Source organism: Eulemur rufifrons, chromosome 23 (genome assembly GCF_041146395.1).
Source record: "Eulemur rufifrons isolate Redbay chromosome 23, OSU_ERuf_1, whole genome shotgun sequence".
In the NCBI taxonomy this organism is placed as follows: Eukaryota; Metazoa; Chordata; class Mammalia; order Primates; family Lemuridae; genus Eulemur; species Eulemur rufifrons.
Genome location: NC_091005.1, coordinates 14,849,501 through 14,870,463, shown reverse-complemented (window position 1 = coordinate 14,870,463; position 20,963 = coordinate 14,849,501). Strand labels below are relative to the sequence as shown.

At 40.9% G+C, this 20,963-nt stretch overlaps 1 protein-coding gene across 1 annotated transcript in view; it reads right to left on the bottom strand.

Annotated features, from left to right (window-relative positions):
- Nucleotides 1-1,230: 1,230 nt before the first annotated feature.
- PKD1L3 (polycystin 1 like 3, transient receptor potential channel interacting) overlaps nt 1,231-20,963 on the bottom strand; it is a 56,493-nt gene continuing 36,760 nt past the window's right edge. The window contains 15 exon segments of the mRNA XM_069456409.1: nt 1,231-1,466; nt 1,803-1,934; nt 4,323-4,424; nt 4,828-5,038; nt 6,694-6,854; nt 7,461-7,588; nt 16,137-16,212; nt 16,214-16,350; nt 16,353-16,601; nt 17,369-17,509; nt 18,275-18,374; nt 18,879-19,113; nt 19,203-19,395; nt 20,030-20,210; nt 20,662-20,861. Coding sequence (XP_069312510.1) covers nt 1,323-1,466; nt 1,803-1,934; nt 4,323-4,424; nt 4,828-5,038; nt 6,694-6,854; nt 7,461-7,588; nt 16,137-16,212; nt 16,214-16,350; nt 16,353-16,601; nt 17,369-17,509; nt 18,275-18,374; nt 18,879-19,113; nt 19,203-19,395; nt 20,030-20,210; nt 20,662-20,861 — 2,390 coding nt within the window. The 3' untranslated portion in view covers nt 1,231-1,322.

Genomic DNA, 20,963 nt, shown 5'->3' with positions numbered 1-20,963 from the left:
TTCCACATGGCACGTTCTGTTGGATTGCATTACTGGCAGAGGGAGGACAGGCCACATACTGGGCAGAAGATGCCATTCAAGCCTAGGGTGGGCTTCCAACTGCCTTAATAAAAGTACTCAAGTCTCTTGGGTAGTGAGCTGGAAAGCCTACAGGAGAAGAGGAGTACCTGTTTTCATTTGAAAACTTTATGACTGGTGGAATCTTTAAAAACTGATCTCAGATAAACTTTTTGTGCCCATGTCGCTATAATTCATGGCTTTCCAGAAGGGATGAAGCTCTTACTGTTGTAACTTACATGCTCCTTTGCCCCATAGCTAAAGCCATCCTTCCTCACAGGGATGGTTTTGGGATCAAAAGATAAAAACTTTGTTTTCTGTGTAATGTATCTGTACCTACCTGTTTCAGCCAACTTTAATGTTTTTGATTGGGTTGTATCTCATGGCCTAGTAATGCTAATAAAGTTAGAAGATCCTAACTATCCTATCCTTCACTCTTAGGTCAAACAATGATGTACAAATTTGGATTTTAATCAAGTGATCTTTGTTGGTGTACAAGCCAGAGCCAGGCCTCACTTTCAGCCCCCTCAGTAATGCAGATGTCTTAAGCCATGCAGGGCTTATTTTGATCTCTGCATTTAAGCACAGATAGCATCTGCGAGTTTAGCTACTCCGCTGTGGCAGGGTTCTGCAGCAGCCAGAGCTCATGTTTGTATCTTTATGTTTAGTAAGTTGCAGTGAGCTCACTTCTGACTCATTCATTTCTCACAGCCATCCTGTGGCATGGGTGGCGTTCTGTTACTTGCTGCTTGGCAGCATAGCCGGTTTATTCTGTAATGTTCTTACGGTGTTATCCTGACAGTGCTAAGCTCCATAAGCAAGAACTTGGAGCCAAGGGGACTTTGATTCCTTACGAACAGAATTAAGAACAAAGTGTAGGGAGGCAGGGGGCAGAGTGGCAAGGAGAAAAAATTTAAAAAGTGTGTTATACAGCCTGAGCAAGAGCGAGACCCCACCTCTACTAAAAATAGAAAGAAATTATATGGACAGCTAAAAATTTATATAGAAAAAATTAGCCGGGCATGGTGGCACATGCCTGTAGTCCCAGCTACTCGGGAGGCTGAGACAGGAGGATCGCTTGAGCTCAGGAGTTTGAGGTTGCTGTGAGCTAGGCTGACGCCACGGCACTCACTCTAGCCTGGGCAACAGAGTGAGACTCTGTCTCAAAAAAAAAAAAAAAAGTGTGTTATATACATCCATAATTTTCTAAGCTATGCAAAGATAATAATATGGTAGGAAGTAAGCCAAGCTAGGAAGTACCAGGATTAAGGTAGTTCATCTTCTAAAACTTCAGTGTCATTGGCCACTGCTGTCATTGCTTCTTGCTTAGATGAGGGGTTCTGGTGTCGCTGGATTCCTAACAAACTTGAGAACTTCTGGAGCAGCATATCTACCACTGTAGCCTCTCTCTGAGTATTTGAAGACCAAAGGAAAAAATTGAAATTACTGCTAATGTTCAAGTAAAGAAAGACCAAAGATAAAAAAATTAATGATTCATTCTCAAGCACTGGAGGGTTTCTGCAACTTAACGGTTGAGGGCCAGCTTTTTATGGGACATTGGCTATAGAACATTAAGTCGTCCTGGTTACATGGGTTTCCTAGGAAAATAGTTGGCAGAGCTGTTGAAACTAATAAAGGGGATATGCTGATACTGTGTATTGTGTCAGTCTGGAATCTTAACGGTTACAGTTGAGCTTTCCCAGTGATACAGTTCATTTTTCAGTTACCAAGCCAGAGTGACCTACCTTAGGGGACTTTCTTTCCTTTCTAAAGGCCATTAGAATGGCAGAAACAAAAAGATTCATTATCACAAGTACTATCAGGATGACACTGGTCAGGATCAGAAAGGAGCCCAGGACTGGGTCTAAAGCAATAACCTGGAAAGACAATAAGAACATGTTAAAAGACTAACAATTTATTTTCTACTTTATGAACATAGCTATATGATAATGTTGGGGATCCACTCATAAGACCTGACTGGTAGAAACTAGAGAGAAAAAGGCAAGAAGATATTAAAAAGGAAAATAATTTTAAATGAGCAGAGCAGGAATGACTGACTATAAGGATGTTAAAATAATTTTGACTTTAGGGCTTTCACAAGAAGAAAACAGTGGAATTGTAAATGATTGAAATCGCATGTGAGTTTTGACTGTTCCAGAAAATAAATCTAAACATGGAAGCTTCAAGGGATAGCAGATGCACACCGAAAGAATAAATGCATACCAGAAGTAAGAATGCAAATGGTCTTTGCCATATTAAGAAAATTCTACTCTGCTGGGCTCGGTGGCTCACGCCTGTACTCCTAGCACTCTGCAGGCCGAGGCAGGAGATAGCGGGAGCTCAGGAGTTGGTTATCAAGCTAAGAGCAAGACCTCGTCTCTACTAAAAACAGAAAAATTAGATAGGCATCGTGGTGTGCACCTGTAGTCCCAGTGACTCTGGAGGCTGAGGGAGGAGGATGGCTTGTGCCCAGGAATTTGAAGTTGTAGTCAGATACAATGATACCACTGCACTCTAACCAGGGCAAGAGAGTCAGACCCTGTCTCAAAAAAAGAAAAAGAAACTTCTACTGTAAAACAAAGGAGGATTCTGATTAAATTTTAACAAAGTTGACTACAGAAAACTGGCTTTTATTATAGGATTTTTTTCCATTATCATTTTAATTACCAAGTCCTGTTAGTTTTTTTTCTTGAGACAGAAACTACCTCTGAAAGTTCTGTCATTTACTTTTCTGCATGAAGAGAAATTTTCTCAAATTCCAGGTCCAGTAGAATGGTTTCTGTAACAATGATACATATTTTTTTTTAACCTGGGTGTTCTTTTTAACAGATGTTTATTTTCCCTTGGTATTGACCCATTCCTTGTTGCCACTAGGGCACTGTTTAAAAAAAAAAAAAAAATACCCAACTGAGAGGACAGTTTACTTGTAATGAACACCACCCGATCAGGACACTCCAGATGACAAAATATTTTCAAACACCAACCTATCAGCCACTTAAAAGTGCTTAATTATATAACAATATAACAATTCCAGATGAACTGAATAATCTTGGCAGTCTGAGTTTGAGATACAAGATTCTTTCCCACAAGTTTACTGTTTTTCCTTCACATTGCACAATTTCATTGACAGCAGAAAAGAAATTTTTTCTAATCAAAAAGTACATGTTAGCAATAGGTTATTCTGATTGTTACTTCCTTTAGAGCTTTAGGATACAAAGTGCTCCAGAGGTTGAGGGCTCATTCCCTAATGATTGGAGCTGGGACCCACAAAAAAATAGTACAGCCAAAATAGCAGTTACAGTCGCCCCTCAGTAGCTGGAGATTGGTTCCAGGGCCCCTTTGGATACCGAAATCGAAATGCTTAAGTCCCGTATGTAAAATGGCATAGCATTTGCATATAACTTTTGCATACCCTCTTATATACTTTGTCATCTCTAGATTACTTACAATACCTAATACAGTAGAAATGCAATGCTAATAATTGTTAAGTTTTTTTTGGATACAAGGTCTTACAGTGCACCCAGGCTGGAGTACAGTGGCATCATCAAAGCTCACAACTGCAACCTCAAAATTCCTGGACTCAAGTGATCCTCCTGCCTCAGCCTCCCAAGTAGCTGAGACTACAGGTGTATGCCACCATGCATGGCTAATTATTCCTTTGTTTCTTTGGTAGAGACAGGGTCTCCTCTTTGTTGCTCAGACTGTTCTCAAACTCCTGGCCTCAAGCAGCCCACCTTGGCCTCCCAAAGTGCTGGGATTACAGGCATGAGCTACTCTGCCTGGCCAAGATTTGTATTACTTTTTATTGTATTTTTATTTACAAATATTGAATCTGGATACAGATTCCACGGATACAGAGGGCTGACTGTATGTTCTTTCTCAGAGAGTGGTAATTTCCCACATTAGAAACAGAACTTTCCTATTTTAAGTAACCTTTGAATTTCAGATCATCAGGATGATCAGCCTAGATCAAAGTCTTGCCAGTTTCACTAACTAAAACTGCAGTGTTTTTCTTTCCCTATGCAAATGTGCCAATCACGCACTAGTGTTTGGAGCCCAAATCCTCATTTGGGTTTTTTACTTTATCTTTTATGTTGAGGAGGACAAGGATTTGTATTGATAGTCCCTTGGGGAAAATTAAACCAAATAGAATTATGTAGACATTTAAAAAATAAAAATAAAAAAAAAGAATTTTATAGACATTTAAAACAGAATTAAACCAAATAGAACTCTACAGAGACACTAGGATGGGTTTTGTTTTTTACCTCCTTGTGGTGAGAAATTCCCATCAGGAGACCAACAACAGTCATTGCTGAGCTGACAAAAGTCTGGTAGTCAGAGATAGTCCATCCAAACAGTAGGTTAAACTGAAGAGGAGAAAGGTGAGTCGGTGGGAATGCAGGTCTCTGTCCTGAGGTGCTTGATGATGTCGCCAACATAGAACCAATGGAATGGAAAGAAATTCCTTGTGGCATTCATATTACTGTGCCCAAAAATTACATAAAATTCCTTTGTAATTACATAGTATTGTCATTTAAATTTATTTGACTATCACATTACCCAGTGAGCTACATTTTATCCCCATTTTAGAGAGGAGACAAACCTCTGGGTTTAAGTTATACTAATTAAATATGGAACTACAACTAAACCCAACTTTGTTACTCTGCTACCTTTTCTCCAAAACTCATGGGTTTTCTTTTCTAAGGGGAGTGATGTGATTCCAGGATCACAGCCCCTGGGGACAGACAGACAGTGGGCCCAGGGGCTTACAGCAATGGCATAGCTTGTGAGCAGGATCAGGATGATCAGCAGGAAGCCCACCACCTCGCCCCAGGCTTTGCTCAGCGTCCTGCCAATGACCTGCAGCCTGGCATTACGATGCAGCAGATTCCACAACTGAACAGTGGCCAGCAGAACCAGGAAGCCTGTGAGGTGAATGGCAGCAGAGTTCACTTTTACTGCCTCATAGAAGCTGATGAACCTGCACCAAGGAAAGCTGGCAGTTACTCAGCAGGAAGTATGTGCCATCCTCAATTCCTGTGATGGCAGTTTCTCCAGGGCTCCTGCTGCCGGAGTGCAGCAGCTCTGAGTCCTATTAGGTTGAACACTTGCTGATGTAAGAACTGTGCTTTCTAGTGTGGCCTCTCGTCCTGGCAGCAGATGTGAGAACGTTAGCAAAAGGCCGTGTACCTGGTTGGGAGCTGTGCTGAGGTTGAAATGTGACCTCTAGCTGATTTTATTTAGTCCAGATTCACCTGGAAATCAAAACCAGCCTCCTGTACTGCTCTGGTCTGAGCTTAAATCTCCCCTCTCAAAAGGAGATGAGTTAACCCAATGAGAACCATCATGCTAATCTGTTTTCTATAGCACTCTGCTCCTGTATTGTTCTCTGGTAGTAAATAATTGACCTATACATTTGATAGTGCTTAGAACAGATGATGGATAATGAACTAGAGGCGAGGGGTGTTGCTGCTCACCAAATTAGGTTTCGTTATATGGGAGAGAACATAATTTCACGTTGCAGCAACTAGGTTACTCAGACCCCCATAGACACAAGCAAGTTAGCACTTGATCACAATTTTTTTTTTTTTTTTTTTGAGACAGAGTCTCACTCTGTTGCCTAGGCTAGAGTGCCATGGCGTCAGCCTAGCTCACAGCAACCTCAAACTCCTGGGCTCAAGCAATCCAACTGCCTCAGCCTCCCATGTAGCTGGGACTACAGGCATGTGCCCGGCTAATTTTTTCTATATATATTTTTAGTTGTCCAGATAATTTCTTTCTGTTTTTTTAGTAGAGCCGAGGTCTCGCTCTTGCTCAGGCTGGTCTCGAACTTTGAGCTCAAACAACCCACCTGCCTCGGCCTCCCAGAGTGCTAGGATTACAGGCGTGAGCCACCGTGCCCGGCCAATCACAATTCTTTTTACTGTCTAAGACCTAGGCAATGCCACACCGCAGGCTGGACTTAGGCTGCCATCACCATTCAAGCTGCAGACCTACTGTCCCTGTATGAACAACTTTGCATGAGGCCCACTGGGACAGTGCCTCAAGAAAAGTCACACAGGTCACAGTCCAGGCTATTGCTCACTGAAAAGATTAGCAAACCACCAATTGGCAATACCTGGTGTGGGAATACTTGATTCTCCTCTCCATGGGAAGACCAGAGAAGGTGGCCAAAGGGGCACCAAACATCTCTCGGGATGGATGAATTTGGATGAACATCCCTACCCAGAAAGCAATTCCATTGGCATTTAAAGGATGGACTAGGCATTGTGGTTTTATTTAAAAGATGATTATTTGTCATACTTCATGCTTTTATGCCTTGGCCAGGGTGCAAAATAATGACCAATTCCAGGACCTTGCTCTGTGAAATTTAAATGCATTGTCCTTGACAAGCACATACCTGAGCACTGAAGGCAGAAGAGCTTTACAACATCGCCAGCAGTTAAATGGTTTGTAGTTAACGGTTTTCTCTGCTGTGGACATGAGTCTAGGTTCTGTTTTAACTCTGATATTATACAAATACACTTCCTGTTGGGCAGTGGAGGAGGAGAGGAATTTCAAAGAATACATGTGTGTAACCAGGAAACTTCAGACATGAGGGTAGGGATAACCTGTGCTCCTCTGGCTCCGCCCTACCTGTCGCGGTCACGGTGGTATTGTGCCATGTTTTTCTTATGGAGAGAAATGCTCTTCATGTCAAGCCCCAAGATGGTGAAGCTAATGAGGATTATGCTCGTGACCAGAATGTTTCTCTTCCTAGCGAAGAACCTCCATCTCTGCCGTTTCAGCCGCCGACCCTGAAAACACCAGTCGGAAAGGTTAGCTAGGTCTCTCGCTAATTAAGTGTTACAAGTACAGCTGAGTCCTACAGACAAAGCACATCTATCAGATCTAATTTAGACGAATGGCTATGGTCTTGGTTCTGCTCTGTAGTCACTCAAATGCTTACAGAAAAGGTAGTCTCTAATAAAATTTCCACTGGATACATACATTCTTTTTCTTGGAGATCACAGACCTGTCACTTTAAAATAAAAAATATTTCTAAATTAATGAAGTCTGAGAATAAAGAAAAACTACTCTGTTTGGCTTAAGATATATTCTCTCTTGAGTGCAATCATTTGTATTTTTGAGTACTTGCTCTTTGTTCCTCATACTTTCTTGATACCACATATAGGGGTAGTAAAAACTGTACATAAAATAATATTTCTACAGACTTAATTCTTTAGCTCCTGAAAATTGAAAGAGCTATACTCTGGTGAAAAACAAGTCAGCCTTTAACTGATTTCAGGTTTCTAGAAAGGACCAAAATCATAACCATAATTCCAGTAACAGGTCTTTGTAGAGCTCCCCAAATACAATCTGGCAACCTTTATTATTTCTCACATCTTCCACGTTCAATTCACCTGTACGAAGGCATTGTAACAGACGAGCAGGTAATAGATGACTTGTGCGACGACAGACCAGGCAAAGCCCTTCTTTGATGTCTGCAGGTAAGGTAAGCTGTGCAGTCTCACAGAAGTGAAGAAAGCACCTGGGAATAACAGAACACCTGGAGTCAAGAGTCTTTAAAACTTTTGCCCTCTTCTCTTCAAACTTTGTCTTTGAATAACCCCAAGTGTTCCTGTGTCATCGATTCAAATAGTTCTGAGTCTCTACACTCCACTTAGTATTTCCTGTAGAGCTGCTGTGAACGTTAAATGAGATCTGACCTCACCTAGACGAAGTGTCAGTGGCTTAAGGGCTGTTAGAACGGTCGCAGAGACAAAGTCTAAAGCACTAACATCCTGTAAGTACTGTAGTATCCCATGGATATTCCAGATGTTTAAATGAGGATGAACTAAAAAGCTTCAGCCTCCACCTAGAAGGACAGAATATTTATAAAATCATGAAAGGTCTGGTGAACATAAACTTTTCATGAAGTTCCAAAATATTAGAGCTAAGATGTATTCCTTTTAGGTAGAAACTACATTTAAGAACAAACTGAATTACTATTTCACATAGTGAGTTGTCAAGACTGGGACTTTGGCCATGTTTATTTTTACCCCATCCAAATTTTTGGTAGTTACTACTGAAAACCCTCAGTAAGCTGTTACGCTTTATTTAGAAATAAGGATAAAAGTGGTCTTCTCTTTGAGAGTCTGGGAAGAAAAAATTCCTGATTAGGAGTAAGGCCTAATGGTAAACGGAAGGACACTTGGGGGCCAATTCCAGGGGAGAAAAGAAGTTGGATTAGGACTGACTCCTTGTTAAAGGTGGGGGAATTGAATGCACCAGCTTCCCTCGAATCCCTTACAAAAGGCCACTACAATGACAGTGAAGGGATTAAAATAAAACGACCCCAAAGATAAAGAAGAGGGCAGATTAGAGTGACGAAGTGTTGGAAGCTGAGAAATAGAGGAATAATACTGACGTAGCAAATTCAAGAAAACAGAAACCTAAGCCAGCACCGTAGGACCCAGAAGTAAGCCAGTTCGAACCTCAAAACCCTAGAAAGGCTCAGAAATTGGAAGCATCAGGGATCTCTGGAGGTTGAAGTTCATCAGGCGGAACTGAAAATAGCACCGATTTAGAGTCTGAACACGAACAGTTAGATCCCAGATTTCCTCTCTCACCATTCACAACCAGGTATTTGCTATTCATCCTGCCTTTCACCACCCCAAGAATAAAGGTTTATTTCCTAGGGATGCTGAACTGAAGAATCTGCACTCAGGGAGACCAGGTACATTGGAGAGCAGTGGTTGACTGAAAAAGGAAATTAGAGAAAATTTACATACTGCATGGTGAGAACTCTTCTCAGTCCCTTTCCCTTAACTGGTCTGAGAGGTATAATGCTCATATCCTCCAGGCAGGGGTTTGGAGGGTCCTTCTGTGAAAACTGACCGCCCAAAAGAAAGATATGGTTACCAGTTGATAAGCTCTGTCCATGGGCTTAGAGCTTCTAATCAACATTTATTTGCTTTTTATTGCCTTCCTTTAAATGTAAGAAGGACAGCCAGACACTTGAACCTCTAATGTTGAAAACTGGATCAAAACAAAACATCAAAAAAAGCAGCTAAGAGGAATTAGAGAAAGTGAAGGAGCAGAAGGAAAAAAACACTGTAATATCCTCAGAGAGTTAAGAGAGGATATTGCATCCATTAAAAAAAAAAAAAACAGGTGACTATGAAAAATAGTAGTATGAGAACAAAAAATTTTTGGATATTAAAACATTATGGAAAGGAAAAATTCAGCATATGGTTTCAAGGATAAAGTTGAGGTAACCTCTCAGATATTAGAAGAAAAATATGGAAAACAGAAGCAAAAACATAAGAAAATCAGAGCGTCAGTCTAGGAGTTCTAACATCAAAATGCTAGGAATATCAGGAAAATGTGAACAGAGAAGATGGAGAAGAAATTAACAGGGAAAAGAAGAAAATGTCTCAAAACTTAAGGACACAAGTTTCCAAGTAAGAGGGCTTACCATGAGGTCCTTTCATAACCTTGGGGACAAAAAAAGAAATCTAAATACTTTTGAGGGTAGGGGCTGGGAATCAGAAGGACATCATTCATATTTATGTGTGTATATCTGCAATCTAATGTGATAGCAGAATAAAAACATTTTTTGGACATGTAGGCTTCAGAAAGTTTACCTACCTTGCACGCTTCCAGGACGTTACTGGAGGATGGCCTCCAGCAAAATGAGGAAGTAAACCTAGAGAGGAAGACATGGAATCTGATAGAGGGGAAAGGTAGAGATCATCCCCAGGGTGACGGTGAAGGCAGAACCTGGATGACAGCTGTAAACAGCAGGCCTAGAGGATAACCAATCCAGACTGTATGTACCCAAGAGATGGGAGCTCCCTTAGAGGGTGTCTCTAAGGCAAAGATAAAGTGATACTTTATGTGATACTCTTGAACAGAAAGATGTTTTGCTTCTAGGAAGAGTTTGGAGATGAATCAATGACAGATACATATAAAACCAAGCAAATTAAAGAAAAAAATTATAAATTCCAGGGAAAACAGAAAGTTCTAAAACAAAGGAAATTTAGTCATAACATATTCTATGTCTTGTCTTTGAAAAACATAATCACAATGGAAATACTCAAACATATTACTATTAATTCATTGGAAGAATGAAGAGGAAAGATGTGTATGAGTGTGCGTATATTTGGGATATAAGTGGGTATAAGAAAGCTAAATCTTCGTCCTCAAAGACATAGATAATATCTAAAACTGAAAATTCATGAAATAGCTAATAAGCATGTTAATAATTTTTCAACTCTGAAAGAACTAGTTTAAAAAATCTGAAAGTAGATGCTTCTAGGGAGTAGGAATGAACTGAGAACTGGTTTTTTTCCTTCAACTATTTGACTTTTAAAAAATTACATAATACTTATGAGCTAGGTTCAGTGATGGGCACCTATAATCCCAGCAACTTGGGAGGCTAAGGTGGGAGGATTGCTTGAGCCCATGAGTTCAAGGCCAGCCTGTGCAACATAGTGAGACCCTGTTTTTAAAAAAAAATTATATTTATGCATAATCTTAATTGAAATAATATCTCATAATAAGATAGAGAAAGAAATTGGGCCTTCTCCTGAGATACCCAGGTGTCTTAGTCTGTTTTGTGTTACTATAGAGGAATATCTCAGTCTGAGAAATTTATAAAGAAAGATGATTTATTTGGCTCACAATTCTGAAAGCTAGAAAGTTCAAGGTGGACATCTGCATCTGGTGAAGGCCTCGGGCTGCTTCTACTCATGGCAGAAGGTGAAGGGGATCCTGTGTGTGCAGAGATCACATGGCGAGAGGAAGCCAGAGGGGGGAGGTGCCAAGCTCTTTCTTAACAAGCAGTTTTCTCTGGATCTAACAGAGTAAGAACTTACCCCCAAGGGAGGGCATTAATTGATTTATGACGGATCCACTCCCATGGCCCAAATATCTCCCCCATCAGGCCCCATCTCCAACTTTAGGGATTAAATTTTAACATGAGGTTTGGAGGAGACAAACATCCAAATCACAGCATCAGATCACAGAGGGAGGAGAGCAGAGGCCTTCATACCTACATCGCTGGACTCCAAAATCAGGGTCACAACACAGAACAGGTTCACATTAGCATTGAAGACCACAAATTCCACCAAGAGGCATTTTGTGCATCGGTCTAGCCAGTGCCTCTGTTCAAGATGCTGTAGAACTCTGGGGAAACAGAAGGACAAGGCCAGCTACTTTCTTCATTCAGCACTGCAAAGGAGAAAAATGTCCTGACATTTCCAACATCGCTGTCACATACCAGGTAAGAAGCTACATTTCCCAATCTTGTTTCCTTATAAAATATTTTATGATTACTAATGCCCAAACTTTCACTGGTGTTAAGATGAAATTTAGTAGACTACAAAAAATGAAAGTTGTCACAACAACATTCACAACAAGGTTAAACATTTAGAAAAATATATTTGGCATTAAGGTCTGAGGTGTAATTAATTTCATATGCTATGTAAGCTACTTCCATTTGAAATAGTAAATGCTACTCTTTACTAACAGCTATTCAGTTGTAAGAGGTAAGAGTATAAATGTCATTATTTAGTTGGCATTATTATTTTTGAGTAACTAATTGCTTGCTGTAAGTTTACATGAAGAGATAATTATTTTAATTCTGACTTTTTCATATGTAATGACAAAGTCTCAAAATACTAAACCATTCTATAAGTCACTGGAAATTTAATCTTGGCATTTGAATTTTGGATTGATGTACACATCATGGCTCGTGAAGGGCAGTGTTGCCTTTTATAGTTGAAGATGACAGTGTGTCCAAGCTAGAGTTACCTAAAATTAACTGCAACTAGGATTGAAATTGATACATGTTCTTCCAGATAAGGCAAAATGTGGCAAATTGCCAAACCTGAACATATCTGTAGTTTGAAACTGAACAAGGAATTTTTTTTAACCAAAAAGTGTATTTCCTTTGAAGTCTAAAATAAAAGTGTCTACAAGTGGTATAGACAGTACAGTGGCTGTTGAAACTGCTCAAATGGGTCCTGAATTCTTAACCGTCCTATGAATAGCCAGAAGCAAACACAACTTGGTTCTCTTGTTCAGGGCTCAGGCTTGCTCACCTGGTTGCAGTACTGGAGTTTCTTCCAAGTTTCACAACATATCCGCCTCCTGAGTAAGTGGCAAACTCCCCTTGGATGGGATAACCACCCAGTGTTTCCTGCTTCTGATAATGCCAAATGCTATCCGGTTCTGTGATGTTCGTATCAAGTGGTCCCCAATTTACCCCATAGTTCTCTGTATCCTCCTGATGTTGGTGAGATGGCCTCACTCTTTCTTGGGGAGACACTGTAGCTGGGAAGAGTGTGGCATTGGGAATGCGAATCTGACGAAGCAGAACGTTGCCCAAAAGAAAGGAGTTCCCGTCAGTAATAAATCCTAATGTGAAAGTAAAAGAAACAATTTTGTAAGTTGCCTCATTAACTTACTGACAAGACAAAGATGCACACTTTCACCACTATGTTTGCAAACATTTTTAGAGGTACTAGCTAATGCAATTAGATAAGAAAAGCAGGTATAAAAATTAAAAAGGGAAGTGAAATTATCACAATTTGTAAGTTATTAATATATATGTGTGTAGTTAAATTAAGAGAATCAACTGAAAAGCTATTACGGTTGACCCTTAAGCAACACACCACGGGTTTCAACTGCACAGGTCCATTTATAAGCAGATTTTCTTCTGCCTCTGCCACCCTGAGACAGCAAGACCAACCCCTCTCCTCTTCCTGCTCCTCTGCCTACTCAATGTGAAGATAATCAGGATGAACACCTTTATGATGATCCACTTCTACTTAATGAACACTAAAAATATTTTCTTTTTTAAAATTTGTTTATTTATTTTTTTAGAGACGGTCTCGCTCTTGCTCAGGCTGGTCTTGAACTCCTGGGCTCAGGCAATTCTCCCGACTTGGCCTCCCAGAGTGCTAGGATTACAGGCATGAGCCACTGTGCCCGGCCTATTTTCTCTTCCTTATGATTTTGTTAATAACATTTTCTCTTCTTTAGCTTACTTTATTGTAAGAACATGGTATATAATACATATAACATACAAAATATGTGTTAATTGACTATTGATGTTATCAGTAAGGCTTTTGGTCAACAATAGGCTATTAGGGGTTAAGTTTTGGGGGAGTTAAGAGTTATATGTGGATTCTCTACTGCATGAGGGGTCAGTGCTCCTAAATCCCCCCATGTTATTCAAGGCTCAACTGTAGTTATGAAAAAGATAATTCAAGCAAGGCGGCTGGGTACTAAATAAATGTCAATCAATAGCTTTCATATGGCCACACAATATTTACTTAGAAGGTATAAAGAAATAAAATATCTCATTTGTAACAGCAATACAAAAGATAAAATGAACCTAACAAGAGATATGCAAAAACCATATGAGGAACAATTCTGAATATTACTCAAGGGTACAAATGAAGATGAAGACAGAAAAGCATACCATGCTCCTAGGTAGGAAGACAATATAATAAAGGTATCTCTAAATTAATCTTTATAGGTTCTTAAACCATATAAATCTCTATCTACTAGATAAGCTCTTAATATATAAAAAGCTCCTACAAGTCAAAACAGGTAAACAAAACCAAGCAGCCCAATGGAAAATGGGCAAAGAATATAGGCTGACACTTATTATTTCTTTCAATCAGTATGTAGTGAGTGCTCACATGTACCAGGTCCCATTCTAAGTGCCTGGAATACAGATGTCAGAGAGTCCCTGCCCACACAGAGCTTATATTTAGGGAGAAAGACAGGTAATAACCAACAATATTCAGGTAACAGTAAGTGCCAAGAAGGAAAATTAAGCAGGATAAGGGGAAATAAAGTATTTTGTGTGGAGGAAACACTGATGTTGTGTTAGGTAGGATGGCATGTCAGAGACCCTTATAAAGTCTGGAGCACATAATTCAGACACTAAGCAGGAGAATATCAAGTTCCAGGGCCCCAAGGTAGAAAAGGCCAAGCGGGCTAGGTCCTTGAAAGCTTTGGAAAGGATTTGGGACTTTAAGTATGATGGGAATCCATTGGGAGGTTTTGAACGGGACCACAGGTTTATGGGTTTTTTTTTTTTTTGTTGTTGTTGTTGTTGTTGTTTGAGACAGAATGTTACTCTTGTCACCTAGGCTGGAGCACAGTGGCATCATCATAGCTGGCAACAACCTCAAACTTCTGGGCTCAAACGATCCTCCTCTGCCTCAGCCTCCTGAGTAAAGCAAGATTAAAATGCTGTAAGCGAAATTTTAATTAAGTTCTACCAAAAATGATCCTTCCCTAAAGGTGATTAAATGTTAGATTAGCCTATTCAAGAAAGTTATGTATTTATAGGGTACATATTTTTATCTGTTAGAAAAACTTCTGTATAAAAATCTGTGAATGGCTTGGATGTCAGAGTTCCTGAAAACATTGAACTAATAGGACTCGGCTACATGAATCTTGAAAGTCAAGATTTTTAGTAGTTGAAGAGATAAACCATGTCATTGCCAATTTTTACTGTTTTTAACAGCATGTCTACTTCTTCATCTACATTCACAGATTTGCAGTTGCTGTTCCTTAGTATGTCCGGGTAACTCACATAAACTTTGTAGTTCCAGTGAGTTAACCAGAACTCCAAAGCGCCCCAGTTCATATTAATAATAGCTAACACTTACCCAGTGCGTATCACATTCCAGATGCTGTTCTAAGCACTCAGATCTATTAACCTTTTAATCTTCATGTCAATCTTACAGGGTACATTACAAAATTATCCCTATTGTATAGACGGGGAGACTGAGGCACATAAGGTTGAGTAATTTACCCAAGATCACAGTGCTGGTATGTGGAGAGCCAGGGTACAAACCTGGGCAGTCTGGCTTCTGAGTCTGTGCTTCTGGACCACAACTCTGTACCACAGGGCCAAGGAGTCCAAGAGGAGGCCACACCTGCTGTGACAGCGCAGACCTTAGCCACCCAGGCTTCCAGCTGCTTTGATTTAATCAGTATTTTGTTAAGCACAGAATGACAGAATGCAAACAGAATGTTCCCTGGCCGGGCACGGTGGCTCACGCCTGTAATCCTAGCACTCTGGGAGACTGAGGCTGGAGGATTGCTTCAGTTCAGGAGTTCGAGACCAGCCTGAGCAAGAGTGAGACCCTGTCTCTACTAAACACATAAAGAAATTAGCCAAATAACTAAAAATAGAAAAAATTAGCCAGGCATGGTGGCGCATGCCTGTAGTCCCAGCTAATTGGGAGGCTGAGGCAGGAGGATTGTTTGAACCCAGGAGTTTGAGATTGCCGTGAGCTAGGCTTACGCCACAGCACTCTAGCCCAGGCAAGAGAGTGAGACTCTGTCTCAAAAAAAAAAAAAAAAAAAAAAAAAGAATGTTCCCTGATCCTAGAACTGTCACCATCTAGCATTGAACTCAATAGACTCAAGATGCAATGAGTAAGAGTTGCCATCTATAAAAACTCTCCTAAACACACCAAGTGTATCTTTAAGAAAAGACCGTAAATGTTTGCTGAGATGAACATGTATTTTGGATTCTTTTCAGGAACCTAGGAGATGCTGCACATCTCATCAGGAAGCTATCTTGAGATACATGAACACAACCATTTCTAGAATACAAGATATAAAGTTGTATAATGACAAAGTGTTGCGCACCCTTCTATAGCTCAGCTGGTAGAGCGGAGGACTGTAGACTGGACAGGCATCTGCCGACAAAGTGTTGGTAACTGGTGAAAAATATTGAACAAGCAGTATTCTTAAGGAAAGACATTTTTTAGCATTTCTTCGACACTGGCCAGGGCAAACCATACTATATCCACTTTTTTATCATTAGATCCCAGGACAGTTCCCAGCATATTACAGGTGTCCAATGCATGTTTGTCGCACTGACTAGGATAACCACACAAGATATACAGACACAGTGACAGAGCTGGGACGGACTGCACATCAGGCCAAAATACCATCTCGTGTGGAGACCCTTCCAGTGAGACCATATTCCGGGTTTTGCGCTCACTGAGCAGCTGCTTTGCTACATGTGATTGAGTCCCAGGCGTTACTCCAGTTACTTTTCGTGCTGGAGCCGAATCCATTCTCGTTCTCATTTGTCAGCCTTTGATAAGACACAGCACTGGGAACCAGCGCCCATGGGCCTGGGTGCACAGATGTGACTGAACCTGCTTAGATGAGGTCCAGGGAACAGACCCTCTGGGTGCCCACGGGGTGGCAGCCATATCCAAGGAGCCCACTGGCCTTTCTCCAGTTTCTCATGGCTCTTGGTAGGGGTGTTTGGAAAACTAATTGCACCCCACATTGGCATGACTGGGCCCCAGGCCTGTGACTCTTACCTCTGTAATCGCCATACAGGTTAGGAAGGAGGGTGCGACTGGCCCAGGGGTAGAAATCCTCAAGAAGTTTGACTTCTGAAAAATGCTGAGAGAAGCTCTTCCAGATAGCTTGATGGAGGTAAAATCTGTTGGAGTTCCTTGCAGAGTAGACCGTAGTCATCAACAGGATAAGGAAGACGATTTGTACTAGTTTAGATGGAAAAATATCATAATTGAGTGGGTAGCTTAGAAATACTCTATACATTTTTATTTTTTCTAAGCCTTTAGACTTTTGCAGGTCTAAAAAGGTCAGAAATTGGCATTTCACATGGTTCATCCTAATAATTGATGATATATACATATATGTGTATGTGTGTGTGTGTATACACACACACACACACACACACACACAAATTCCTTCCTAGAATTATTCTGCTACTAATCACAAGTTTTACTTAAAATAAGATACATAAAATCCCACACAAAAATACTGTGCTTAGTTCTTAGAACTAAGCATGTGCGCACACATGCACTCTTTCTCTCTCATGCTTCCTCTCAATTGTCCGTGTTCACAAGAAGCGACGGCATGATAAAACAGAACCTATCCTGTTTGGTCTAGAGAATCCAACAGAGCACTAGATGTGTTGAAGCCAGTCAAGCACCTATAGAAGAGCCATTTTCCAAAGCATTTTCATTTTCCCTCCACCCCATATGTACGTATTTAATGATCAAAGATTGTCATTATATTTCGTAGGTGGAGAAAGTGACTCAAGTACACAATGAAATCTCAAGACTCCAAGTTGAGGAGTCTATTTATCATGCTACTTTGTTTACCAGAATCTCAATTTTCACAAGGTGAAGATTTTAAAAGATACCTTTTCACCCTTCTATATTTTCCATTTTATCCTCCCGCCCCCGTCTCCCTCCTGGAAAGTGTGCTGCAGGATGGACATGTTGCCATTTCCTCTCCGTACCCAAAATATCTCCAGTCAGCCTGAAGAGTTTCTTTTTCAAGGTTCTCTCTGGGTGCTTAGGGGGACTGTTCACAGGTGGGGCTACATAGATGGGGTTGTTCTTATCTTTCGAACCAGGTAATGGTGGTGAAGAACACTTTGCTGTCAAAAATTCAAATGTAGAGACAAGAAATGTCATATTTCATTAAGTGGTCACTCACCAACATTTGTTTATCATTCCCATGCATTTCTTTATCCTTTATAAATTTATAAAGGAGATACATACATATCCTCTAGTCAAGACATGCATTGTTTTTACATTATTAAAATACTGTGCTAATTTTTCTGCAACTTGCTTTTTTGTCCAACGTTGAGTTTGTGCACTCCATTGAGGTAGTTTGAGAGGCTCCTATTTAGAGGGTAGACATTTCTCAGGCTTGGTGACTGAATGTGGGGAATAAAACAGGAATTTAGGACCTGGTACTCTGACATTTTTTTTTAGGGAATGGAGGTGCTCTTGATTGAAATGAGGAAATATAGTAAAGAAGTGGATCTGGGGCAGGTAAACAATTTGTTTTGAGACACCTGCAGGCACTCAGCTACAGATGGTGAGCAGCTGAAAATAGTACCTGGGGATCAGGAGAGAAAGAAAAGATTGAGAAGGACATCTAGAATGCTGGGGAGAGATGAAGCTTGGAGAGAGGGTATGACGATCTGGGGAGGAATGTGTAGAGTGTTGGGGACACCATTGATTAGCCTTGGGCAGAAGAGGAGGAGGAACCAGCTGATTACAGAGAGACAAGATCTTTCAATGGATACATCTGTCAGTGGACAGATAAATGTGTCAGTGAAGTGGTTAGACTTCTACCAGTCTCATATAATTTGATCTTTGCAAAATTAGATAGTAGTTAGAACTACTTGAATTACCCAAGAGTGCCAAGACCCTCCTCATTTGTCTTTCCTTCTCCTTGTTAAGCCACGGCATCCTGTTCATCCTCAGTGAGAGTAAGAGTGTGAGGAGGATCACCTGGACAGGAAATCGTAGGAGGAGAACTTAATGAGCAGACAGGACAGATCCAAGAAGATGACATCACACATACAAAGGTAAAGGTGGGTATTAATACATTTCAATTACTTGGCCCTTTAGTTTTATGGAAAACTGACAATGAACTGATTTTCTACTCTTTTTTCATAATGATGGGGACCTGGAAGGGCCCCAAGAGTCTACATAATGGTAATATTCATATTTTTGTTTGTAGTCCTTAATGTGCTTGGCTAGGAAAGCTTAAACTGTTAAATGATTTGTGATGATGTAAATTGTTCAATGATGTCTCTCAGTATCTTTGGAAGACCTTTGATGGTCTTACATATATCCCTAACAAAGGTCACTCTGCCTAGTTCTGTTTTTTGCATTTTTTCCTTGTTGTTGTTAAGTTTTCAAAAACCATTAGGCGCCTTGGATTGACATCCATGGGACCTCAGTTTCCCAAGCTCCCTGGGAGTAGAGCAGTTTGTTCCAGTCCTCACGTACCTTTACTGGCTGGCTGATGAAGATGTTCTGAAGCACTGATAAAATAATCGAAACAACCCAGCTGGTGGCTTGGTCTTTGTTCAATTCCAAGCTATAAAGTGCCGTAAAGAAGGCGGAAGCCAGGCTAGTGACCCCTAGGAGGAGCCAGCAGATGTAAGGCAACCATGTGGGCAGGCCACCAGAGATGGGATTCTTCCCTTCTGCTGGGCTCAGAATGGGGAAACTGGTCACCTCCCTGAAGGACAAAAGTAGAAGGAATCATCTTGCACCCAACTGCTCAGAGAGAGGATGACAGGTGATCCAGAAAGCTGGTGCGGTGCATACCTGGATGGCTCTTCCTCCGTGGGAAGAATATGTGTTTCCAAGAGTTCCTGGAGTTTTTGAAGCTGGGTGGCTGCATCTAGGAAGTCACGGGGCTGGTGAAGCTGGGTGAGACCCAGTCTGCCTACGTGAGATTTCAGCCTCTGCAGAACTCTGAGCAGGTAACAGCAGAAGTGATGGTGGTTTTCAGGAACCACTGAAAATACATTTCAAGTTGACACTTGCAACAAGTGGAAGATTTCAGTAAGTAGCAATTAGCGGTGGAGATCAGCAATTCATTAGTTGATGATAAGGTTACATTTTCCCTGTACTAATGGAGATTGGATCCAACACCTATAGTATTACTGTCTTCTCTGAGGATGCTGGTGAATTTTTAACAATTATAAAATTGTAAACTTTGATCTAAAGACTTTTAAAACCTCATTGAGCTATTTCTCTGGAACAGCAGGACATGCAACCTATACTGGTAAGTGCCCAGGGGACTCAAACTGTATTCGAGTTTGATAAACTGCATAATCTTACCATTCCATGGAAGAGAAAGAATGACAAGTTCCAACAGCCTTTAACAAAGCAGATTGAATATGGGGGTCTGATATAGAGAATATTTTTGTAGTTTTTTTCTTAATCCTGTACTTTGAATCACCAGGTAGATTGTGTAGAAGCCATCAAAGGGATCAGAGCTACTAGCTCTGTACTGGAAGCTTAAAGAAATTAAAGCAAGCAGGTGGTTGTATCATGACTGTTGGTTATGAATGAGTAAGAAAGTAAGAGACACACAAGGGAGTGGGAGGCAGATGAAAGGTGAGTTACTAAAATCTACCCACCTTTACCATTTGCCCAGCGGGGTTCTGCCTGCTGATGACAACCTTGACCCTCTAAGTGAGAATATATGAGGCTGGATAAGAGTGTCACCAGCTTGTTAATGTCATAAGAACTCCATGAAGATTGTTCACACTCTGAGAACAGACATGGATTTCTCCTGAGAAGGAATCCCACAGTTTCCTGTAATTCCTGAAGGTAGGAACAAGATGAGAAAAATCAGTCTGCTGTATGTTAATCCAGGACTGGTAGTGATTACAGATGCTCAGGCTGTTTCTTACAGTCAGAGGGAAATACGCTCAGTGTAATGAAGCTCAAGTTTTCATTTTCTAATACTTCAGAGAGCAGTCACCTCACAGTAGATTAGAAACCAGTTTTATGAGAGAATATGGAATGAAAGAAGGGACAGTTTGATCAAACATCAAAAACTAAAACAACTCGAGTAGTACATAATCATTCCCACTCTGTCCTCAGAATACTTTATAGTCAAGAGTAAAAGCTACAGGTACGACTGATCACAACTCAGGGGACAGGAATTAGGGGGAAGATATTAAGGGTAAAAGGACCCCAAGAGCCTTCCAGGAGATCCTCTCCACTGCTCTTTCCCATTACGTGGGGAAGGGGACCGTGTCATTTACCTTACCTCGACCACCTTTGTGAGACAGGGGGGCTCGACAGAAGCATCCGAGAGGCAGGAAGCCTGGCCGGGGGGTAAAGGAGGCAGAGTTTCCTGTGGTTCAATCAACGGGAAGAGCTGCCCAATGACAAGATTGATTGGGAAAAGGATGACAGCAGTTTGGACGCTGATAAGCAGTTCGGACCAGGTCACAGCAAATGGACTCACTGAAAGAAAAGCACTACGTCAACCTTCATTCTCAACAACCCAAATCCTCACATAGTCATTCCTCTCCTAGGTTTGACTATTTATTTAGGAATTTAACTACG